We start from the raw sequence: 22488 nt of genomic DNA on the forward strand, positions 1-22488 counted from the left end.
TTAAAAATAAGAATATCATGGCTTTTACTAACATCACCAACACCACCTGAGGGCTTGTTTGGTTTGCGGGAAATATTTTCTCTCATAGGAATATGATTCCTGGGAAGCAGATTCCTAGGAAAAAAATGTCTAGAAAAGTACTTTTGGCATGTTTGGTTAACCATGGGAAAGTAACAGATTTCCAAAGTACTTATGTTTGGTTGACCATCCACTTTTCTGAAAAAATCATGTATAATTCCTATTATACCCTTAATAAAAATTAGGTCTTTAATGTCTCTTTAATACTTCTTTAATGATGAAGGGTCTTTTTGGAAAAAAATAAAAATGGAATGATTCCCACCTCATGGGAATGTAACTTTCACATGTTTCTCATGGAAAAGTCTTTTCTATGAAATGTGGGAACCATATTCCCATGGAAATACAACTTTTCCTTATCACTTCTTTGAAAACTCCAACCAAACAAGAGGCATCTTATTACTTTCCCGTTGACCACACTTTCCCCCCTTCTTTTTCCGCGAACCAAACGAGCCCTCATTACCCTCACCATTCCTACCACGTCACCGCTATTGCCTTTATCACCACCACCACCATCACGATATAGTCATCTCTACCACCACCTTTGTTGTTTCCACTACCACCGTCATCATTGTCGTTATTATTTTTTCCTATATCCATCATCGTCTCCATTATCGTTATCACACAACCCCATTTGTTCCCATCATCACCATCGCTACTACTATTGCTATAATGTCTTCTATCATTACACTACCACTGTCATCGCCACCCTACAACTTTCGCTATATCGTTATTGTACAAGATGTCGATGCTTCCACCATTGCTATTGCTATCACCACATTGCTAGTACCCTATTGTACAACCACTACGGTTATTACTCTCTCGGCCACCGTAATTATATTTATTTTTCAAAAAATAATTTACTATATTAAAAATAATTTTATTTTAAAAAATTATAAATAAAATAGAAGCAAAATTTTATTTTTTATTTTTGAAAATAAGAAAAATTGAAAGGGATGCCAAACGGGTTAATATAGTAAGTATACATATAGCTTAACTACTAAGGCCTTGTTTGGGGGAGCTGTTGGTTGTAGAGCTTTTGGAGGTAGAGCTGTTAAAGTTAGAGCTTTTATAAAAAGTTGTTTGCTATTTGGTAACTACATTTGTAAAGTGTTGTGGTACTTTATACTACAGGAAACATGGGTTTACACTACATGTGGAAAGCGGGTTGAGGGTCCCATGAACTCAGGTTTATCTCTGGGGACTCCAGAAGCTGCTTTTGTACCTCCAAGACCCGATTATAGCCGGCCTTTTGTAAGTTGATGCCATATTCTTGAAATTTTAAGTGGTCTTGACTGCTTTAGACCGTTTGTAACCACATATTTCTATGTTCATGTGTATGCTTCTGCATATGTTTGATGGTTATTGTGGTGTTTCTGTAACAGGCTTGCGTTCCTTATCCTTATGCTGATCCAAGCTTCGTTGGCATGCTGGCTGCGTATGGGTCACATGCAATTGTATGTATTATTGAGCATGTTCTTCCTTTCAGTTGTCTAATTTTTTTTTATATTAGTTGCAGCTCAATCAGTATTTTAATAGAATGGACAAAAGTTGGATAAATAAGTCGAGATCCAGTGCCGAACCAAGAAAATTTGCAGTCTCAGCTTACGAATATTTCATCTTTGTTACAACGATTTCTCCCTTCTCAGGTAATTAACTATATATATTTGAATACTTTACATATTATCAATTATGATGTATAAGTTAATGTATCCCATTTTTACAAATATCTAATGTTTCTCTTTTTTTTTTGTAGATTTCTGATACTTCAAATGCTCGCAGAGATGATGATGATGGAGCTGAATCCCGTCCCTGATACTTTGTAAATTATTTTTTTATAGAGTTTGATATGTATATATTTTTTATATTTTTGAAGTATATTGTAGTTCATAACTTTTTATGTAAATTTAATCAGATATGACAATATAAATATTTCGAATGATCTGAATGTTTGTGTCAATATCAATGTAATTTGAATGTTTGGTTCATATTGTATAATGTGTGTTTTATGATATATGTAAATTTATGGAGTTTGATTTTTTTATTTTTTTTAAATAATTACATTTTCCGATGCTTTAAAGCGTCGGTAAAAACCGTCGGCCTAGGCGTCACCCGCGTGCCACGACGATTTTTTCCGACGCTTAAGGCGTCGGCAAACAGTATTTGCCGACGCTTTAACGCGTCGGCAAAAAGCGTCGGCAAATCCCGGTTTCGGCAAAAAGTTTTCCCACTCCGGTATCGCCGACGCTTCTGCGACGCTATGATTAGCATAAAAACGTCGCCGGATCTTCTGCAATATTAACATATATTTAGTAAACAAACTGAGAAAGTACTTTTGCATGACAAAATTACCATAAAAAATATTATATAGTATTATACAATATAGCATAGTAAAATATAACATATATTATTACATAAATATATGATGTAGTATAATATTACTGTAATGCAATATAATATTATTATAATATAGTAATATAACATTATATACTTAGCATAATAATTTAATATAATATTAAATTATTTAACATAACATATCAATGTATTATGATATAATGTAATATAATATTATATTTATAGTATAATACACTAATAAAGATACAAAATATTATAATTATTAGCGTACATTATTTTTCTATAATATAACACAATATTAAATTATTTAACATAACATATTAATATATTATGATATAATGTAATATAATATTATATTTATAGTATAATACAATAATAGGAAACAAGAATACCTTTTCTTGCACGGAAGGGAGTTTGATCCTCAGCTAGGGCTCTTTGTTAGAGCTCCAGCAGATTTTTAGGTTTATAAGAAACAAAGTATTTAATTGTTATATTTTATTATGAATATTTTGGTTAAAAAATAGCTTTCCTACAAAGCTCAAAATAGATTTTTCGGAAAGCTGCAAAATGGAGCTTCTTTCAAAAAACTGTTTTTAGCTTTCTAAAAATGTTAAAACAGATTTTCGAAATTATTACCAACTATTTTTTTTATTCTAAAATATTTTTGAAGAGCTAAAATAATACTTTTCTACCTCCAAAAGCTCCAAACGGGGCCAAGTATGGCCGTGGCCCAACCCAAAGTGCCGCTACCAGCCCAATCCTTTGTGAAGTCGGCATCATACGCAAATAAAAGCGACGGCAGAAAGAGGCTCTTCCGGCCCGCGATTCTGCTAGGGTTTTGAGAAATCGCGGCCGGAGCTCCGCCTGAGGCTAGAATCCCGAGGAAGGAAGCGGTGGCGGAGATGGACGGCGACGAGGAGGGGGTGGTGGGGCCGATGGGCGATGAGGCGATGTTCCCCAATGGCGGTGGCGATGGCCAGCAGCAGCGGGGGAGCAAGGCGGTGATGGGCGGCGAGCAGATGGACGTGGAGGCCTACGCATCGCTGTACACCGGCCGGACCAAGGTGACTCGGCTGCTCTTCATTGCCGACCGCTGTGGCAACGAGGGCATGCAGCTCGAGGCCCTCCGCCTCGCCTACGACGAGATCAAGAAGGGCGAGGACTCCCAACTCTACCGGGAGGCGGCCAGCAAGATCGCCGGCCGCCTCGGTCCCCAATACACCCTCGACCAGGCCTGGGCCGACTCCATTGACCGCCGTGCCGAGCAGCGCAAGGACAAGCTTGAGAACGAGCTCAGTGGGTATAAGGTATCCTACCTACAATTCATGTTCCTCTTCTTATTGCTGTTAAATTTATTAAAATAACCTGGCTAAAATCTCCTCTTTGGAGATTTCAATTGCTTGCTCCTAAATCTTATTCGCAGTGTCCTTTTTCCCCTTGATAAAAGCGATCTTCACATTATTATATTGCATTTTTTTGGGATTAGTTTGATAATATATCCATGAATACCGCGCAATTTAGAGATCCAAGGACCTTACCTTCTTTCTTTTGATTTAAAGAAAATTTCTCACTTTCACCTCTTTGCAGATTCCCATAACTTGCTTCTAAATCTTAATTACGAGCATTTTTTTCCTGATAAAATGGGAGTTTTTTTTTTTTTAATTACCTTGATGATAAATACATGATTCCCAGCAATTTAGAGGCAAAGGGACATGTCCTGATTTTCTTTTTCTTCTTTCGTAACTGTTACCATTAACTTCACCCTAAACTTCAATGTGCAGACAAATTTGATCAAGGAGAGCATTCGAATGGGTTACAATGATCTTGGAGATTTCTACTATGCTCATGGTCAACTTGGGGATGCCTTTAAGAATTATGTTCGTACTCGGGATTATTGCACTACTTCAAAGCACATTATTCAGATGTGTTTGAATGTGATTCTGGTCAGTATCGAGTTGGGCCAGTTTATGCATGTCTCAAATTATGTTAGTAAAGCTGAGCAAACACCAGACACGCTGGACCCTGTCACAGTTGCAAAACTACGATGCGCTGCAGGGTTGGCTTACTTGGAGGCAAAGAAGTATAAACTTGCTGCTCGCAAGGTTGGTCTTTTACAGTCTTTGCATCTCTAATACTTTTGTCCATTAATCTTTTGAAGCCTTATTTTGGCTCGAGATATTTGTACTTTATATGCCTGAGCTTTTATTCTATGCCTACGCTAGTGATGATCTTAATGGAAGGCCATATTTAAGAATAAGAAGGTATATTTGACAATAATCTTGAGATCATGCTAGAATAAAACAATACATCGTAAATTCATGTGTCTACTAAAAGTATATGGAATGAATATTAGCAAAAATATCAACTAGTAGCAGGTTGCTGTAAATAATACTCAGTAGTAGCTGGCAAACAAATCATCCTTTGTCAGTTGGACTTCATACTGCCTACAAGTTTTCATATCGACAATTAAGACTAGTGATTTAGTCATTTGCTGTTCAGTTTTAGGCTGAAAAGAAATTCCACAGAAATAATGCTCTGTGAATTTAGGATAGTGAATCATTTGGGGAAATATCCCCTTTTAGTCACAGAAAATTGTTTCATGTAATAGTCGGTTTTGATGAAGCCAGCATATTAATCAGTAAATTCTTTTGTCATTGTTGTTGTTCAAGAGCCTTGTCTATTGCACGTGCTTCTATAAGACAATTACAGGAACAGAAACTTGCAATTTTGCTGACATATCTGGTCAATCTTTGAAACCCTCTCTAGCATCTGCAGAAGCAGGTTCTTGACTTTAAAATTTGACAGTTTTTTAACAGTTTACCTTATGTGCTTTTGTTTAGCTATTTATGAGTCTTATGTTCCACCATTGCAAGTTAAGAGGGCAGTTTATTGCTTCTTTGGTTAAATGTATAAAATATTTAACCATGATTGTTTCCAACTCTGGTTGTTTCTGCAGTTTTTGGAAACTGGGCCTGAACTAGGAAACAACTATGCAGAGGTGATAGCACCCCAAGATGTCGCTACTTATGGTGGACTTTGTGCACTTTCATCTTTTGATCGAACGGAGCTGAAGGCATCTCTTTTCTACTTGCTTCTTTATTTTTGCAGGATCTTTTTATTGTTTTCTTCATTTATTCCAGCTTGCATTTCTTAATCAAAGTCTAACTAGCTGCCCCTATTTTTGCCAGAACAAAGTCATTGACAACATTAACTTTCGAAACTTCTTAGAGTTGGTGCCTGAAGTAAGGGAGCTTATACATGACTTCTATGCAAGGTATAATGATATTTCCTTTGCTTCTTATAAATTAACTAACCTGTCTACTTTGAAAGTGGTATTATTTCCCTCTTGTTATTCACGAGCTCACCTTTTGCTTTTACGTTTTTTATTGACTAATTTCTCTGATAAACAATGATAATAGAATCGAAAATTTACTTTTATTGTGGAAAGCATTTCACTTCTATATTTGTTAAGTTCTATCTAATCACTTAACCAAGGTGCTTTCTTGAGAGGGAGGACAACTCTGAAATGACTTCTGGTATATCACATGGCTAAAGGTGGAAAATAATTTTGGAAGAGATGTAATAAATATTAATATGTGATGGTTGGTAAATTAATATCAATTGGAAAATGACTAATGACTTCTTATCTGGGTTGTGTTACCATTCTAGCTCTGTTGGTAGCTGTCTTATTAATCTATGATTTATATCTTTGTGCAGAATTAAGAATGTGATGTTCATATGGTGGACAGTTGGTTCCCCTTGCAAATGTTTTGAACTTCATCATAAACATACACATACTTATTCATTATTTAATTTCAAAATTCACATGTTTTTTTGTGGTAAGGGAACTTTTTAACTTTTTTAAATTTTGTAATTATATCGATCATTTATTTTAGTCAACATCGTCATTAGTGCCAATGTAAATGCTAGTTTATGGGATCTGAGGTACAGGAAGATCAATAACTGCCAAGCCAAGATTTGCCACATTTCGTGCCTTCAGGCTTTAGATTTTTCTGTCAAAATAGCGGGTAGCTCTGGGTTTTCATAAAGCATCTCAAAGGAAAAAAATTGGTCGAGGCTAGATGGGTTATTTAATTTGTTTTGCATTGTCATGACTTGATATGATGCAATGCAGGCCCATAGTAGATGATCTTATTTTGACACATGATACACCTGTTTATCCTGTCTATAGGTCTGACACTTAGTGTTAACTAATTTTTTTTCCATGTGATTTATTTAGGCATTTACAATAACATTATAGCCTTTGCGCTTAGTCGTTTCAAACTTCATCTATTGTAACACTTATTGAAAATATTATAGCTTCTTATGCTAGTTTTCATGGAAATTGTCAAACTTGATATATTTAAAGAGGCCAATACCACAAGAATATATGCTAACTTTATATTGACATTTCTAGTTCATAGTTGTGGGTCAAATGAAGTTATTTAATATAATCTGTGATGTTTTGACTTTATAACACATGTGGATGCTATTATGGAGGATAAAGAGAAGTTATCAATCAATCTATGGTGTAGAAGTGTAGAAGTGTAGATTTGCCAGTACTGAGTTGCAGTAGTTTATAGCCGGAACCAGGCATAATAGGATTTGCCAAACAAAATATTGCAATTGGATTTTAAATGTAACCTTCTCCTTCATGTGTGAATCTTATTAAACTATAATTATATCCTGCACAGAATCATAAAGAGATATCACAGTGATGCTTTGATTTTGTAAAGATAGTCCATTCTTTGTTTGGTATATTATTTGGCAAATCTTTTGGGCTTTTATAGAGAAAAAAGCATAGGTTGGGCTGAAGAAGATCATTTACTTGTTCTCTTGGTTCTTTTGTAGGAAGACACCTCTTTCAGGGGCTCTGAAAGCATTTATGAGGTAGCATATTAGAAACCTAGTGTCTATGGTGTTGTAAGAAAGGCTCCCAAGTTGGGGCCATTTTTTTTTTTGTTTTCCATTTATTTGGTTAGTGATCAACAAGAGCTATGTGAGAGATCTTTAGAGAAAAAGGATTTTGTTATTTTCAATTCTAGATCGTTATATATACTTGTACTGAAAATATCATAGGGTGGTCCAAATGGAAGCAACAAGCAGGTTTTGTTGAGGTTGTTATTAGCTTATGCGTCTATAATGTTGACAGAAAACAAAGAAAATCATGTCTCCTTCCATGAAAGGTATGAAGAGTCTAATAAAGCTATTCATGAGATGGTATAAATATTTTACTAGTCACTAAATTCTATACATTTTTTCTTATTTGTAAGGAGATTTAGTCAACGTTGCTTGCATGATGTTGAATGTTTTTTCCCTTTTATTAATTGATTTATTTTCATTTCATTGCTCGCACGCGCGTACACACCTATATATATGCAATGAGTTTGAATGTTGTGCTCTTGATTTCCAAGAATCTGCATGTGTGCATAATTCTGTTGTCAAATCTAGATGTATGTCTTCTGTAATTACAATAACATGATGTGAACAATTCTTGTTTGTGTGAAATTGCCGAATTTTTACATGGGTTGATGTCAAGGTGATCCAAATGTTTTCTGCTTGGTTTCTGCAAAGCTATGCCTCATTGCATAATTTCGTGGTCAATTCTAGATGTATATCTTCTAATTATATAATGACATTATGGGAAAGGTTTTTATTCATGTGAAATTGCGAATGATATGCTACGTAATGATTAAATTTACTCTTTTGATTAGCTGATCTAAATTTTTTATAGGGTCTAACATTGGATGTTTGTTTATGTTTAAATATATTTTTCCCTATTTTTGGATCCAATTATGATGCTATATTTGCAGGACCATGATCCGTAGTTTGAGAGTCTGTTTCATCTATAGTGTGCATGGTTCTTATTGCCTTACAAGACTCATTTCTTAAAATTTGTTAGATGCATGAGATGTGTGCTTAGACCTGAGTTTTTTGTGGCTTAAATGTCCTTTGATAAAACTCATTTCTTGAATGTGTTAGATGCACGAAATATTTTTGTTTAGACCAAGTTTCTGTGACTTGAAAGTGCTTTGACAGGATAAGAGGCATTACTATCATGATCAAAAGTAAACTGGTACCATGGATAATGGTCCATAAAACTAGACAAATAGATTCTAAAGACTTTTTGGTTAACATTAGATTCCTTATTTTCCTTTTCCTTTCCTATAATGATAATATTTTATTTTATTTGTTTTCAATTGGTGGTTTGTTTTCAAGTGGTGGTTTGTTTTAGTCAACTTCCAATTAACTTCACACTGGAAAATCAACTTTGCTTGGAGGTTGTATTGAAATTATAACCCATAGATTGGTTTCATCAAAATTATCATGGAACACCATTTAAAGGTATAACTCGTTGGTGCATTCATTTGAATTTGTGTTTTTCCTAGACATTGACTATATAGAATAGGTCAAGGATCCATTGCTTTGTGATGTGCGGGATTCTTGCACCATATTTAGTTCACTGGAATGAGCATTGGAGTGGAATAGGGATTTCAACTTTGGCCTCATTCTAATGTTTGATATAACATTTAGAGGATGGAATCACAATTCCTTTGGAATCAAGATTCCTTCATTTGAAAAAATGGTGATTCTACTCATACATGGGAGGAAATGGTCATTCCAATGAAAATAGAAATGAATGATATTTTTGGTAATAAACTAAATAACAATATTTATGGTATAAAGAATTAACAAATGATATATTTTTGTATGGATCAAGTATCGATATGATATATAATAAAAATAAATAGTTTAATTATTATATAATTTAAATATTATTTTATTAGAAAATAGTGAAATATTAAATACTATCAATAATTACTCAAAAATTTACTATGTGTTATGTTAAAGGAAAATATATATTTTAAATCTTAAACCAAATATTTTATTTTTTATTTTAATCTTTCATAGTTATTTTATATTTTTAATTTTTATTTTTCTTCATTTTTAATTTTAAATTAAAAACCCATAGAAGCCATTTTCATCAAAATTATCATGGAACACCATTTAATACTATAACTCATTGGTGCATTAATATGAATTTGTTTTTTCTTGGACATTGACCATAAAATAGGTCAAGGATCCATTGCCTTTGTGTGATAACAGAGGATGTAATCACAATTCCTTTGGAATCTGGCTTCCTTCATTTGAAAGAATGGCGATCCACTCAAACATTGGAGGAATGGTCATTACCATGAAAATGAAAGTGAATGATATTTTTGGTAATAAACTAATTAACAATATTTATGATATAAAATAGTTACAAATGATATATTTTTATATGAATCAACTATTGATGATTATGATATATAATAAAAAATAGTTTAATTAATGTATAATTTAAAATTTTATTTTATTAGAACATAGTCAAACACCTAGTAGTATCAACTAAGGTCCGCCATACCAGGTCCGATACGCGTATCAGTTGCCAATCGGACCAGTACGGTTCCTGTTCGTACCAGAACCGGGCGGTACAAACCGGCCAGCTCTTTTCCGTCGGAGCCGGGGAAGAAGAAGAGAACGAGAGAGAGCACGGGGAAGAGAGAGAGAGGAGACTTGTGGCCGCCATTGGAGAGCCGCGGAGGGCGGCGGAGCCCGGCGGGGGGCGGGAGAACCCGCGGGGGCGCGGCGGAGGCCGCAGCCCTTGTTTCAAAAGAAATAGGGGACGCTTTTAATTTGGGGATTTTTAACAGGGCCCTGTTTCAAAAGAAACAGGGGATGCCTTTGGCCTCCGTCGTCCCTCCGCGGGTTCCGCTGCCCCCCCGGCCTCCGTCGTCCCTCTGCGGCTCTCCGATGGCGGCCAAAGGTCTCCTTCCTCCCTCTCTTCCCTGCGCTCTCTCCTCTTCGTCTTCTTCGTCTCCGATATAGAACCGACCCGTACCGGTTTTCACCACTCCGGCGTACCGGTAGCTGGCTGGACTGGTTCGTACCGGCCTGAACGGGCCGATTCGGCATACCATGGTATCAACTATTACTCGGAAGTTTACTATGTATCATATACTAGCAAATAGGCGGTAGCACAATGCATGTATAAGAAAAATAAATGTAGAAATTTAAATTGTTAAATATTATTAAGAAAAGATAAAAAGATCTTAGATAAATATTAAAAATTTACTAAGATAAATAACTAAAAATAAATTAATAAATACAAAATAAAATACGGAAAATTACTTTCCCACCCTTCCAAAGACTCCTCTATAGCAAAAAGTCCTTGTTGATTAAATCTAAAACATCCGATCCAGAGACTTTCCAAACTGTAATTTCCGGCATAGTTAAATCATCTTGGAACACAATTAATTTAGCCTAGCACACAGCTAAATCATCTTGGAACACAGTTAATTTAGTCTGGCATATAGTTAAATCATCTTGGAACACACTTAATCTATCCTGACACAGTTAAATCACGTCGGCACATAGTTAAATAAGCTTGGAACACACTTAATCTAGCCTGGCACATAGTTAAATCATCTTGGAACACACTTAATCTAGCCTGGCACACAATTAAATCATCTCGACACACAATTAAATAAGCTTGGAACATACTTAATCTAGCCTGGCACACTGTTAAATCATCTTGGAACACAATTAATCTAGCCTGGCACACAGTTCAATCATCTTGAAACACACTTAATCTAGCTTGGCACACAGTTCAATCATCTTGGAACACACTTAATCTAGCCTGGCATATTCAATCATCTTGGAACACACTTAATCTAGCCTGGCACACGGTTAAATCATCTTGGAACACACTTAATCTAGCCTGGCATATAGTTAAATCATCTTGGAACACAGTTAAGTCTTCTCTGTACACAATTAAGTCTTCTCGGCACACAGTTAAATAAGTTTGGAACACAATTAATCTAGCCTAGCACACAGTTAAATTATGTACAGAGAAGACTTAATTGTGCAGAAAAGATTTAACTGTGTTCCAAAATAATTTAAATGTATGTCAGGCTAGATTAAGTGTGTTCCAAGCTTATTTAACTGTGTGCCGGGATAATTTAACTGTGTTCTGAGATAATTTAACACTATGCTAGGCTAGATTAAGTATGTTCCAAGCTTATTTAACTGTGTGCCGGGATGATTTAACTGTATTCCGAGATAATTTAACACTATGCCAGGCTAGATTAAGTGTGTTCCAAGCTTATTTAACTGTGTGCCGAGATAATTTAACTCTATGCCAGGCTAGATTAAGTGTGTTCCAAACTTATTTAACTATGTGCCGAGATGATTTAACTGTGTGCCGGGATTATTTAACTCCATGTCAGGCTAGATTAAGTGTGTTCCAAGCTTATTTAACTGTGCCGGGATGATTTAATTGTGTTCCGAGATAATTTAACTCTATGCCAGGCTAGATTAAGTCTGTTCCAAGCTTATTTAACTATGCCGAGATGATTTAACTGTGTTTCGAGATAATTTAACTCTATGCCAGGCTAGATTAAGTGTGTTTCAAGCTTTTTTAACTATGCCGGAATGATTTAACTGTGTGCCGGGATGATTTAACTGTGTACCAAGTTAGATTAAGTGTGTTCCAAGCTTATTTAACGATGTGCCAGGATGATTTTACTGTATGCCAGGGTAGATTAAGTATGTTCCAAACTTATTTAACTGTGTTCCAAGATGATTTAACTTTATTTTTTTTTCTTTTTTTTCTTTTCTTTTTTTACTTTCCTTTTCTTCTATTTTTTTTTCTCTTCTTCTCTTCTCCTTCTTTCTTCTTCCTTCTCCTCCCGCGAGGCCGGCGGCGACGGAAGGGGGCCGGGCGGTGGCGGCCGCAGGAGGGGACCACGGGGGATGGGGGGGTGGGGGGGGGGGGGGGCGAGTCGCAGCCGGCGGTGCCTGCGGCCGCCACTGCGGCTACCCAACGGTTCCTCTTCTTCGGCACCTCCCCACTATGGGGCGATTCCGGCCGCGCAGAAGGTGGCAGGGCCGTGGTGGTTGCGAGAGGGGGCTCGGGAGGAGGCGGGCCGGGGCCGGCGGCGGCCACGGCTGGCCAGCGGTTCCTCTTCTTCGGCACCTCCCCACCGTGGGGGCGGAGGCATTCCCGGCGGTGCAGAAGGGGGCGGGGCCGGTGGCGAGCGCGGGAGGGGGCGGGCCGTGGCCGGCGGCAGGCTCGGGAGGGGGCGGGTCGTGGCCGGCGGCTGTCTTTTTCTTCCCCTTCTTCGGTGGAAATGGGAGAGGCGGGGCCATTTTCGTCCCATATTGCAATGTTGAAATATATTTAGACCGATTGTTAAACAATCCGTCAATAGGGATTAAACGTTAAAGACCGGTCAATAAATGGACCGCTAAGCAAGTTCCCCAATAAAATATTCAATTTAAAACTAAAATGAATGAAAATAAAATTAAAATAAAATATAACCATGAAAGATTAAAATTAAAATAAAATATTTTAAAAGGAAATGATATTAATGATATCATATTAAATAAAAATAAAAATATAATTAATTTTTAAATAATATTGAAGAAAAAGATAAAATATGTTAGATAAATATTAAAGGTTAAATAAAATAATTGATAGTAAATAATAAATAGCAAAAATACTAAATACAATTAGAAAATATGAATAAAACATAAAATATATAGATAATTAGGATTAAAAACTAAAAATAAAATATTTGATTTAATATATAAAATATGAATAAAATAAAAAATAATTAATAAAGGTACATAGAATAGAAAATAATATTATCGAAACTTTATATAAAATTGCTTAGACTCTAATATTTAATTAGTTAAATTAAATATTGAAATTCCATTGTCGTTTCTTTTCCATGCATTCTTTTGTTTCACATCCAAACAAAGAAATAAGAACTGTAATTTTGATTCTCTGCCTTCTATTCCTAATCCATTTTGATTCCCATTCTGATTCTTTTTTATTCATGGGAAGCAAATATAGTGTTAGTGGCTAGCTCTGGGTTGGAGTCACAAAATGGGTTTGCCAAACTGAAACTGGCATCATTCTCATATTTCTTCTATGATTGCTAGGTTTCATATAGACTTAAGTTCTAATCTTTGTGGATGGTCTTGTACTAGAATGATTGTTAGTTTTATGTCAAATGATCAATAGAAGGATATATTTCAGTTCAGATGGGAAGTGAGGAAATTTGTATGCATGAAATTCAGTGGCCCACTGTTTGCTTTAGTCCAGCCATGTGGAGTTGATCAGGATACTGCATATCTTGCAATTGATGGTTGACATAGTGAGTGATGGTGAACATCAAGTAGGATGCCAAACATCTAGTCCATCACTGGCATCTGCCTATGTTAGGACAGATTTATTTTGATGTCATCTGTCCATTTTACCGTTTTAATGTGGTTTTACAACTCATATATATGTATGTATAATTACATATATATATATATATATATATATATATATATACATACTTATATGTAAGTGTGCAATGTAGTTACACATTTGTTTGAGGTGTTAATTTTTTTTTTCTTCATGGATTGCTTTCTCAAGTGTCTGAAATAATCCAAGGTTTCCATAGTCATGGTTTATAATGATCATTAATTGGACATGTATTCAGAGTTCTACAATTTGATTGCTTGAGTACAAGATTTTTCGGCAGGTTTATATTGTTAGAGAAGTTCAGGCGCAAATAGTACTTCTACTGAAATTTCTTTCTTAGGGATCAACAATGAAAAATCATATGAGATTTTTTTTTCAGCTAGATCTCCTTAATGAAGGTGAGAAACTTGATAAGGGAACTTTAGGGGTTGACCGAGCTGAAAAGTAAGTGGAAGCTGGCCTAGCAGTCCACCTTTGCTCGTCCGTTACATTTGAAAGAACTTAGCGACTCAATGTCTGGAAAAATTTTTAGTGGTTTGTGGCGTGTCTTAGCCAAGTTAGTAGGCCTTTGAGAGCCATCGGCAACAGAAACTCTCTCTCACTGTGGATCGCATCAAAATTTGTTGCTACATTTGATGTGTGGTGGTGATATCATGACAGTTCGATGGATGCTTTAATAATCCTATTTATGATGCAGCATGCATAATGGTTCACCACATAGTCCTAGGGGTTTTCTTTTTTTATTTTCCATAAGATGGGTGCATAAGAGGATGGTTATATATCTTTTAGACTTTTACTGTAATTGCCATGGGAACGAGGGTCACTGAAGGAGCAATATTTTGATTAAATTTGCTAGGGTAACTTGTTCATATGGCATATAACTTATTCCTGAGTGCTACATTATCGTAACTGAGCTACCTGAAGAAATCAGAATCACCTTCCTCATCTATCATAAAGAGGATTAGTAACATGTTTTTATCACAAGCCAATGCATTAAAGTTGGAGGGGAGGCTTTGATATGTACTCTTGAACATGAATTTCAATCTTTTGAGGATTATGGTTGGTTTCTTAATTAATAGGTACTGTTAAACTAGCTGGAACAGATCTGGATAAGAAATTGTATTCGAATATATGCACCCTCTTTTTCCCAAGTGAAGCATGAAATATTGCCTGCTTTTGCCCCATATTTGCACCCTCATTGGCTATGTTTCTTTTAATTGTTTCCATGTGGGATTAGAGGCCATGATGCATGCAGGCAGATTTCCCTTGCCATAGAAAGAGAACAAGAACAACTGCTCTTATGATTCTACTTAATATTCAAAGAGAAAGTGATAAATGGGATATTCTTTCTTTGGTTGGTCCTTTTTATTCCATGTTTGAGACAATGTTATATTTTTGATTTACCTTCTGAGGTACAATTAGAAATAAAGAGATATAACCCTTTTCATTCTCTTGTATTATCCATAAACTATATAAACCTGACTTAATTTGTCAATTTTTAGTTCCAAAAATAACTCTGATCAGATTACCCTTTTAAATATTTAAATATTCCTATAATAACTTTAATTGAATCTCTCTTGAAAAGAATAAAACATGTTAGACTTGAAGAAGGAATTCTAACATTAATGGGCTTTGAAGAAAATCCGATTTAGCGAGAAAGAAAGAATGCAAAAATTTTGGAAAAAATATCTTAGTGTATCTAGACTCCATGACATTTCAAAGGGGAGGAAGAGAGATACTTCTAAACCAAAGGACAGATGTGATATAATGCATTAAAAAATTGATTATAGACTAGTTATTTTAGTCTTTTTAAAATTAAGACCATAGTAAGTATGCATCTCCACGTGCATCATAACTAGTTTATTTAAATAAGATAATATTTGATGTCAATCTTTTTTTCTTTTAAAAAAATGTTCTCTTTCTTCTACAATTTTTCTTTTTTTCTTATTTCATATTTTTTTTAAAGGGAATGAAGTGGAGAGAAATTATCGATGAGTTCATTCTGTGTGAACCTTTGTTGGCGGGTGAAGTTCCTCTTGTATATCATATGAACATTGGCTTGCATGTTAGTGACATGTAATTCAATCGTGGCAGTTGCCATGCTTGCAATGTTTGTTTGAAGGATTAAAAAGCTAATAAAATTAGTTTTTGTTGGGAGGATGGAGAGCACTATATATTGGTAACATGAGGCTAATAGGATGGAGGATATCAAGAGGGGCCTTGAATTAAAAGTGAAGGACTTAGAATGGGGAATGCGTTAAATATAGACAATTGGCTTGGGTATGTGTTTCTTTAAGCAAGTACAAGCTGTGAAAAATACAATGTTGGAGACAAGCTTCTATTTAACTACTAGGTGGCAGGTGTATATGTATTTGACCCATCACATGGGGCTGAGGCATCCAATCATTATGGATAAAATGTATCAGGTGTCAAGAATCTATAGTGTGGGAGCATAGATGATTATTCTAGGAATTCTTTTTTCGCATCTCCTAAGTGAATAAGAGAAGCATTTGGATGAAAGAATTTATGTTGAGTAATATCTTCTCTTCATGAGAAACCACCACATATTTTGTTTGATTGAGAATAGAACAGGGAAGACCAAACACTGATTTTTCCCCTTGCTTTGGTGTCTCGACAAGCATTGATAGTTGGTAATTAAGACATGCGATACTTTCAATCCTATTAGGGTTTGAAAAGTATCCTTGCTATAAGATTTTGCAAATTAAATATCCTGAGTAGCCTTTCTCCTGATGACTTTTTGAATTATAATAGTGTACTTCCATTATTGGTTGATGTGTGTTTTCTATTTTTTTTTAGCACGCGGGTTGGGGGGAGAGATGCTGGTCATCCTCTTTGCCATGTAAGGAAACAATGTGCACATAATTGCATAGATGCATCATTCCTCTTTTTTTCACAGCATGTTGAAATTTACAAGGGTAATATTTTTTTTCCTTTGCAAATCCTCTTGAAGATACTGTTTGCCTATGACTTGGATGAAGTGGTCAGTCAGATGATAAATAATTCTTACTTAATGTCCATAAGCATCTTCTCAACACCATGTGTATATTTATCTCCTGTAACTTGATTCATCTGTCTCTTCAAATCTTCCATTATTCTGTTTGCAACCAATGCATCTAACTATTTTAGACATGAATCTGGCACTTCCAACATATTATTTAAGAAGCTCACTCAAATCTCAACCATGCCCAAGCTTGACAAACAATACGCTAGGATATGGTTTAACCTCTGCTTTTATTTTGGTTATGTGTTGTCACTAAGGAGACTCTAAACCTCATCTCTTCCATGCAATAACAATGCCTCGCATTGTGGTGGCATCATGGTCCATGGTTCACTTCAACCTTCCAACATCACATCCCACCATTATCTATGCTGACCAATATATATATATAGCTTAGATCTTCTTCGAGTGTGTATTAACAAACTATCCTATGTCATGGTTATCAATGTTATTAAAAAGAACACATGACCTATATTACATGTGTTTATACATTCTAAGTTTGTTGAATGCATTTAATTCGTAGTTCAAACCAAAATGTATTCATCTGTATTATGTTAAATTTAACTAGACATGGTCATTCTTTTTAATAAGAATTAATTTTTATAACAGTCAAAGAAAAAAAAAGCTCCTAGTAGCAAGTCTTTAGTTGAATCTACTCTAGAGGTGGAGTTTGGGGGTGGTGTGTTTGTGCTTATCTGAAGCATCTTTTAGGTTGTTTGGTTTAGTCAGTTGGGCTAGATGTACAGGCCTTAGTTCTCAGAAGCATCTTTTAGGTTGTTTGATTTTTTTAGTTGGACTTTAGATATACAGGGCTCAGTTCTCAGAGCAGTGCAAGAGTGGGGAAATGGAGCTCTCAAATTAAAAATTATGACATGGACAATCCTTGGAAACACATGAAGAAAACAGCATTATAATCTATAGAGCAATTTCAATGTTTTCATATTGTTATTGCATTTTGAATATATCTATGAAAAATTGATTCAAAAGTATGATAAAACATTAGTGATAATTTTTTTAAAACTAAGATTTATTTTTGACAGACTTATGTTTCAATAGATGGTACTTAACTATTTAATATGTGTTGGACAAATTAGGAAGCAGGGTTAGGAGCAGGATTGAGATCTTGGAGAGGGTATGTTATGTTCAATGGAAGATACTGCCTATAAATATTTAAGGCTGGAATGATTAAGGAAATGAACTACTTCCAGCATGACTTCTTGTGCGACGTGGACTTCTATTTTCTCTATCATTGAAAATAAGTCACAGACCATGATGCTTTTGGTGAGGGGCCGCTAGTGTTGGGACATGGTTGCTACCTATCTTTAGAAGGTATCTGTACATTTAGGAAAGAAAACCAAGACTTGATATACGGATTGCTCCTTGTGGTGGTTCTGATAACTCCTAAAATATGTAAATGAAATGCAAAAGTTTCTGCTTTTGTTCTTTTCATTTGTGGATTTATTTCAGTTTCTTTCTCACTAATTTTTTTCTATATGACAAGAAGCTCAGGACCTATAATTTCTCATAAGTTATGTGCTTCTGATTGGACAGCTCTCGTTGGAAGGTTTGCCCATTGTTGGTTATCTAGCAGAAGGGTATGTGACCTTTCTTATTGAAGGATGAGTAAATGAGGCATACTTTTTTCATGCTGCAACTCTATTGTTAATGTGATCCTGAGAGTTTATTAGATAACCTGATCCCTTCACCCAAGGAGATGATATGCCAAGGTTTCAGCAAGTCTTACTTCAAAAGATAAACTTCCTTCATGCTTTGGTGGCGTGTTCATTTGAGAGGATATAGGAAGGTTTGCCAGAAATCATTTTGAAGTTTCAGGAAATTTAAGGAAATACTGGTCTGAGTTCCATTCCTGATCTGAGGAGTTTCTACCCTGCTGAAACTTGAAAGGGCTATAAAATCTGCTTTAAAAAATTCAAGAAATGCAAAGCTACAATTATCCTTGTTGTGACATAATTTCTGAAGCATTCTTTTCCTCTGCCTATCATTTGTTGAACTGTTGTTTTGATCATGAAGACGGGATTCATTTTTTCTAATCCAAAAGTCCCGAGTTTTAACATATCCATGTGTGCCAGTCACCAGCCAGAACACAGGCCCACATGCAGTGTCACAGCCACTTTTGGTTGGGAACAGGGGTTTATGACATTTTAAAAATTTGCTAGCTTAAATCTATTTCTAGTTAGAGTGGGCCAGATTTGATGCATTAAATTGTTGTTTTGATGTGGTCATCTAGTATCTCAATCAATTAAATGTATCTATAAGTGTTAGCATATATATATGATAAACAATGATGGTTGTCTTCACTTCTTGCTCTTTCTTGGATGAGGCAGAACTGCTAGGGTGAAAAGAGTGTTGAAATAGGAAAATCCATGACTGGATGAATGGGTTGTCATATGGGTTCGGATTATATGCTTGCTTTTGTCCATTATTGATAAGTTAAGTTGCTGTTCATTGCAAAATCTTGTATTAGCACTGATAGGAATTCATGTCTCACCTATATGGTGTATGAAAGAAATACAAAAAATCAGAAATCATGGTGCAAAATCTTTTTATGGAATTCGGAGGACAAAGGTAATTATCCTAAGTATTTCTTTTATGATATTTGTGGATAATTTTTGGCATTTAGTTTGGAGTGCCGTTCATTATGCAATTGCTTAACCTGAAAATGCATTTGTCCAACTTTCTGTGTCCAGGTTTGTTAGGGACTTCAAAAATATCTGGGTCTGAACAACCATACACAGTCTGAATTGGCCCACCTAACCATTGTATCATAGGTTAACTTTTTTACAAGATTGAGCTTGGTGAGCAATGGTTTAACTTAGATGTAATTTCATATTAAATGCCTCAAATATTTAAATTAAAAGAACAGAGTTCAGAATAAAAAGGAATTGGCAGCTGTGTCCTTCCAAATGCTCTGTCCAACCTACTTTTTTCCATGACCTGTTCATAAGTTTGAGCATTTTTTTCTAATTGGATTGCAAAATTTTAGTGCATGCTTGCTTACCGTTTCAGTCAACTGACTCAATTCTCTACTGCTTTTTCACTGGCGAAACTTTTATGTTTTCTTTGATCTAACTCGTTTCTCACTCAATTCCTCCTAGCTATACCACATAGGCACATGTCTTTGTGAGCCTTGTCTTGTGTGCATGAACCTTCTCAACATTTTGAACCGCACAACATTGCAGCCCTTGTTGTTTTCTTATAAACTCAGGATTTCATCAATCAAAGCACCTCATTGCTTCATCCATTAGACATTAATTTTCATTAGATCTGTCTTCATCAGACTCAATCTTTTGTATAATGGTCCAAAACAATTATATGGTCATGCATGCTATTGTTTCTCATGGCTGTCCGTCCTGATCAAAGCCTGCTATTCAACTTCGTTTCTACTCAATTTGCATAGTATGTCTACTGATTATTGGATTTATTTCTTAAGGTCCACATATCCATCTTTAATGATACTCTGTTGTATCTTCTCTCTTAGTAAAGAGCAGGTGCTGGTTCTCTCTTTTCTTTAAAGCCTTAGGTGAGTCACCTATCAACTGTCATTTAGCTTCCTAGCGTAATACTGAATTGTTCTTTGTAATAGTTGCGTATCATTTAATTTTGTTTGAACTTTGAAGTAACCTCTACCATAACTTCACAGTATGGCCTATGGACTCGGTTCCACTATAGTTATTGCAAGTATTTCATCTTTATTATTGTGCATATGTGATTCCACTATAGTTATTGCAATTGTACTTGATCTTCATTCTTGTGGTAAGCACCAGAAATGTATGTATGTGTGCATGCGTGCATGCATACACAGACGTATATATTCATTGATTAAGCCACTTAACGATACAATATAGTTCCTATCATTATGTTCATACCTAAGTTTGTTACATGCCTCCTTCAAAGCAATCTGTTGTTAGGCAGATCTTGATTGCTTGTTAGGTGGTTGGATTTTGTTGGAATCTGTGTTTAAGAGGGTGAACCCAGCAGAAAGTGCTAAACGTGCTTGCTCGATTATGAATGTATCTGTTGCAGGACTGAGATGTGAGAAAATATCTTGCAGGGTATGAAAAGGACAGTTGAAGACAGCAGAGATAGAGACAAATAGGTTGGAACCAGTGTATAAAAAAATCCCTCTGAATTCGTCAATATCTTACGTCTGCATATATTTAATTCATTAAAAAATAATGCAGATCCTAACTGAACCAGGACTTCTTTACATGTGATCCACTACAAATAGTTAAGAAATGGATTTTCTATTTTTTAAAAAAAACAGAAATATGTACCATATTCCTCTAGAAACAGCAAATTCTGCAATTTTGTTTCTTGAATATATTATAACAAAATTTAAAATCATGACAGTTGCATTAATAATTTGCTTATTATGGCTCTCACCTCACTACTCTCACGTGTGAGTAATCTTCGTGACATTTGCTTCTTAAAACGATACATTGTTGCTTCATGGAGTGGATGTTGCTGTCTGTCAAAAGCATGTCATTTGCTTGTTGTTTCCAATGAGAAACTTTTAATGTTTCTAACCACAAGAATATTCCACTGCAGTCGCTATGCTTCCTGTCTGGAGTATTTAGAGAACCTTAAACCAAACCTTTTGCTGGATATCCATTTACATGATCATGTTGAAACACTGTATACTCAAATTCGCCACAAAGCTATCATCCAGTATACGCATCCATTCATTTCTGTGGATCTCCACACAATGGCCGATGCCTTTAAAACTGGTGTTGCAGGGCTGGAGAAAGAACTCGAAGCTTTGATCACCGACAACCAGATTCAAGTAAGATAGCATTTTCCTGTTTTAAGTCTTATCCAGTATAGAAATGCTTGCGCTTTATGTTTGCTCGTAGCTTAATAGGAATTATTTCTGGGATGGTCTCTTAGATCCTAGTTTAACTTTAGAATATCAGCATTTTCATTATTATTTCAGCTATGCTCAATTAATTTTATGTGGAATATCTGCAGGCCCGGATAGACTCGCACAACAAAATTCTTTATGCAAGGCATGCTGATCAAAGAAATGCGACGTTCCAGCGTGTCCTACAAACTGGTGTTGAGTTTGAGAGAGATGCTAGGGCAATGTTGCTGAGAGCCAATCTCATCAAGCATGAATACAACCAAAGGGCGGCAAGGAAAATTTGAAGTGGAAGGCATATTTCCTTGAGGCTTTGCTGGGGGTTTTCTGGTACTGGGGTCTCACCTCTTATGGATGGAAGATGACTTCCTCGTTTGCATTTGATTGTGAATTCCATGGTTAAAATTTGTGCAGATGTCAATGTATTTGCAAGATCGGGGCTTGAAGTTGAAACCTTCCTAGTTTCATGGTGGTTATAAGTTTGTGTACATCCTTTTTGAGGTTGGATGTTTTTGCGTGGCCTGCTTGGTTTATGCGCGAACACTTCCAATCTGTGGTAACATGAGCCGCCATAAGAAATATTAACCTGCCGTCAAAGGAAAGATGGATGCCACCAAGGTAGTAGCCTGGTGGTAAAGGGGTAATAAATTCATCCCAATTGTTCGGATTTCAAATGCGCCGGATATGCTTTCCTTCTATCTGTACCAAGGTGGTGCTGGGTGACGTATCCACGTGAGGCGGTGAGCCTACGGGTCGGGAAAGGTACGCGAAACCTACGATCTGTATGGAACATTTTTTGATGGAAGAGGGGCTTAGTAGTGGGGTTGCTACGCGGATGGGCTGGTCCCTCCCCTTCTCCTC

General features: G+C 35.8%; 1 protein-coding gene and 1 long non-coding RNA gene across 3 annotated transcripts; both read left to right on the forward strand.

Annotated features, from left to right (window-relative positions):
* The first annotated feature begins 3135 nt into the window (after nt 1-3135).
* Nucleotides 3136-22127, forward strand: LOC103714145 (COP9 signalosome complex subunit 1). 2 transcript variants are annotated; one of them, XM_026807294.3, is made up of 8 exons: nt 3179-3737; nt 4212-4532; nt 5387-5503; nt 5619-5704; nt 16547-16589; nt 18300-18343; nt 21318-21552; nt 21738-22127. In XM_026807294.3, the coding sequence occupies exons 1-8, from the start codon at nt 3333-3335 to the stop codon at nt 21912-21914; spliced, it is 1428 nt and encodes a 475-aa protein (XP_026663095.1). In that variant the 5' UTR covers nt 3179-3332; the 3' UTR covers nt 21915-22127. The 2 variants fall into 2 exon arrangements, with proteins under 2 accessions (XP_008799523.1, XP_026663095.1); XM_008801301.5 differs by lacking the exons at nt 16547-16589; nt 18300-18343 and having other exon boundaries at nt 3136-3737.
* Nucleotides 6146-7486, forward strand: LOC148714397 (uncharacterized). Its single transcript, XR_015976423.1, has 2 exons — nt 6146-6269; nt 7282-7486. It is a non-coding gene; the product is annotated as an uncharacterized LOC148714397 (long non-coding RNA).
* Nucleotides 22128-22488: the final 361 nt, after the last annotated feature.

The sequence above is a fragment of the Phoenix dactylifera genome, chromosome 3 (assembly GCF_051530095.1).
Source record: "Phoenix dactylifera cultivar Ajwa chromosome 3, Ajwa_hap1_PhDact_Kaust_v1.1, whole genome shotgun sequence".
Classification (NCBI taxonomy): domain Eukaryota; kingdom Viridiplantae; phylum Streptophyta; class Magnoliopsida; order Arecales; family Arecaceae; genus Phoenix; species Phoenix dactylifera.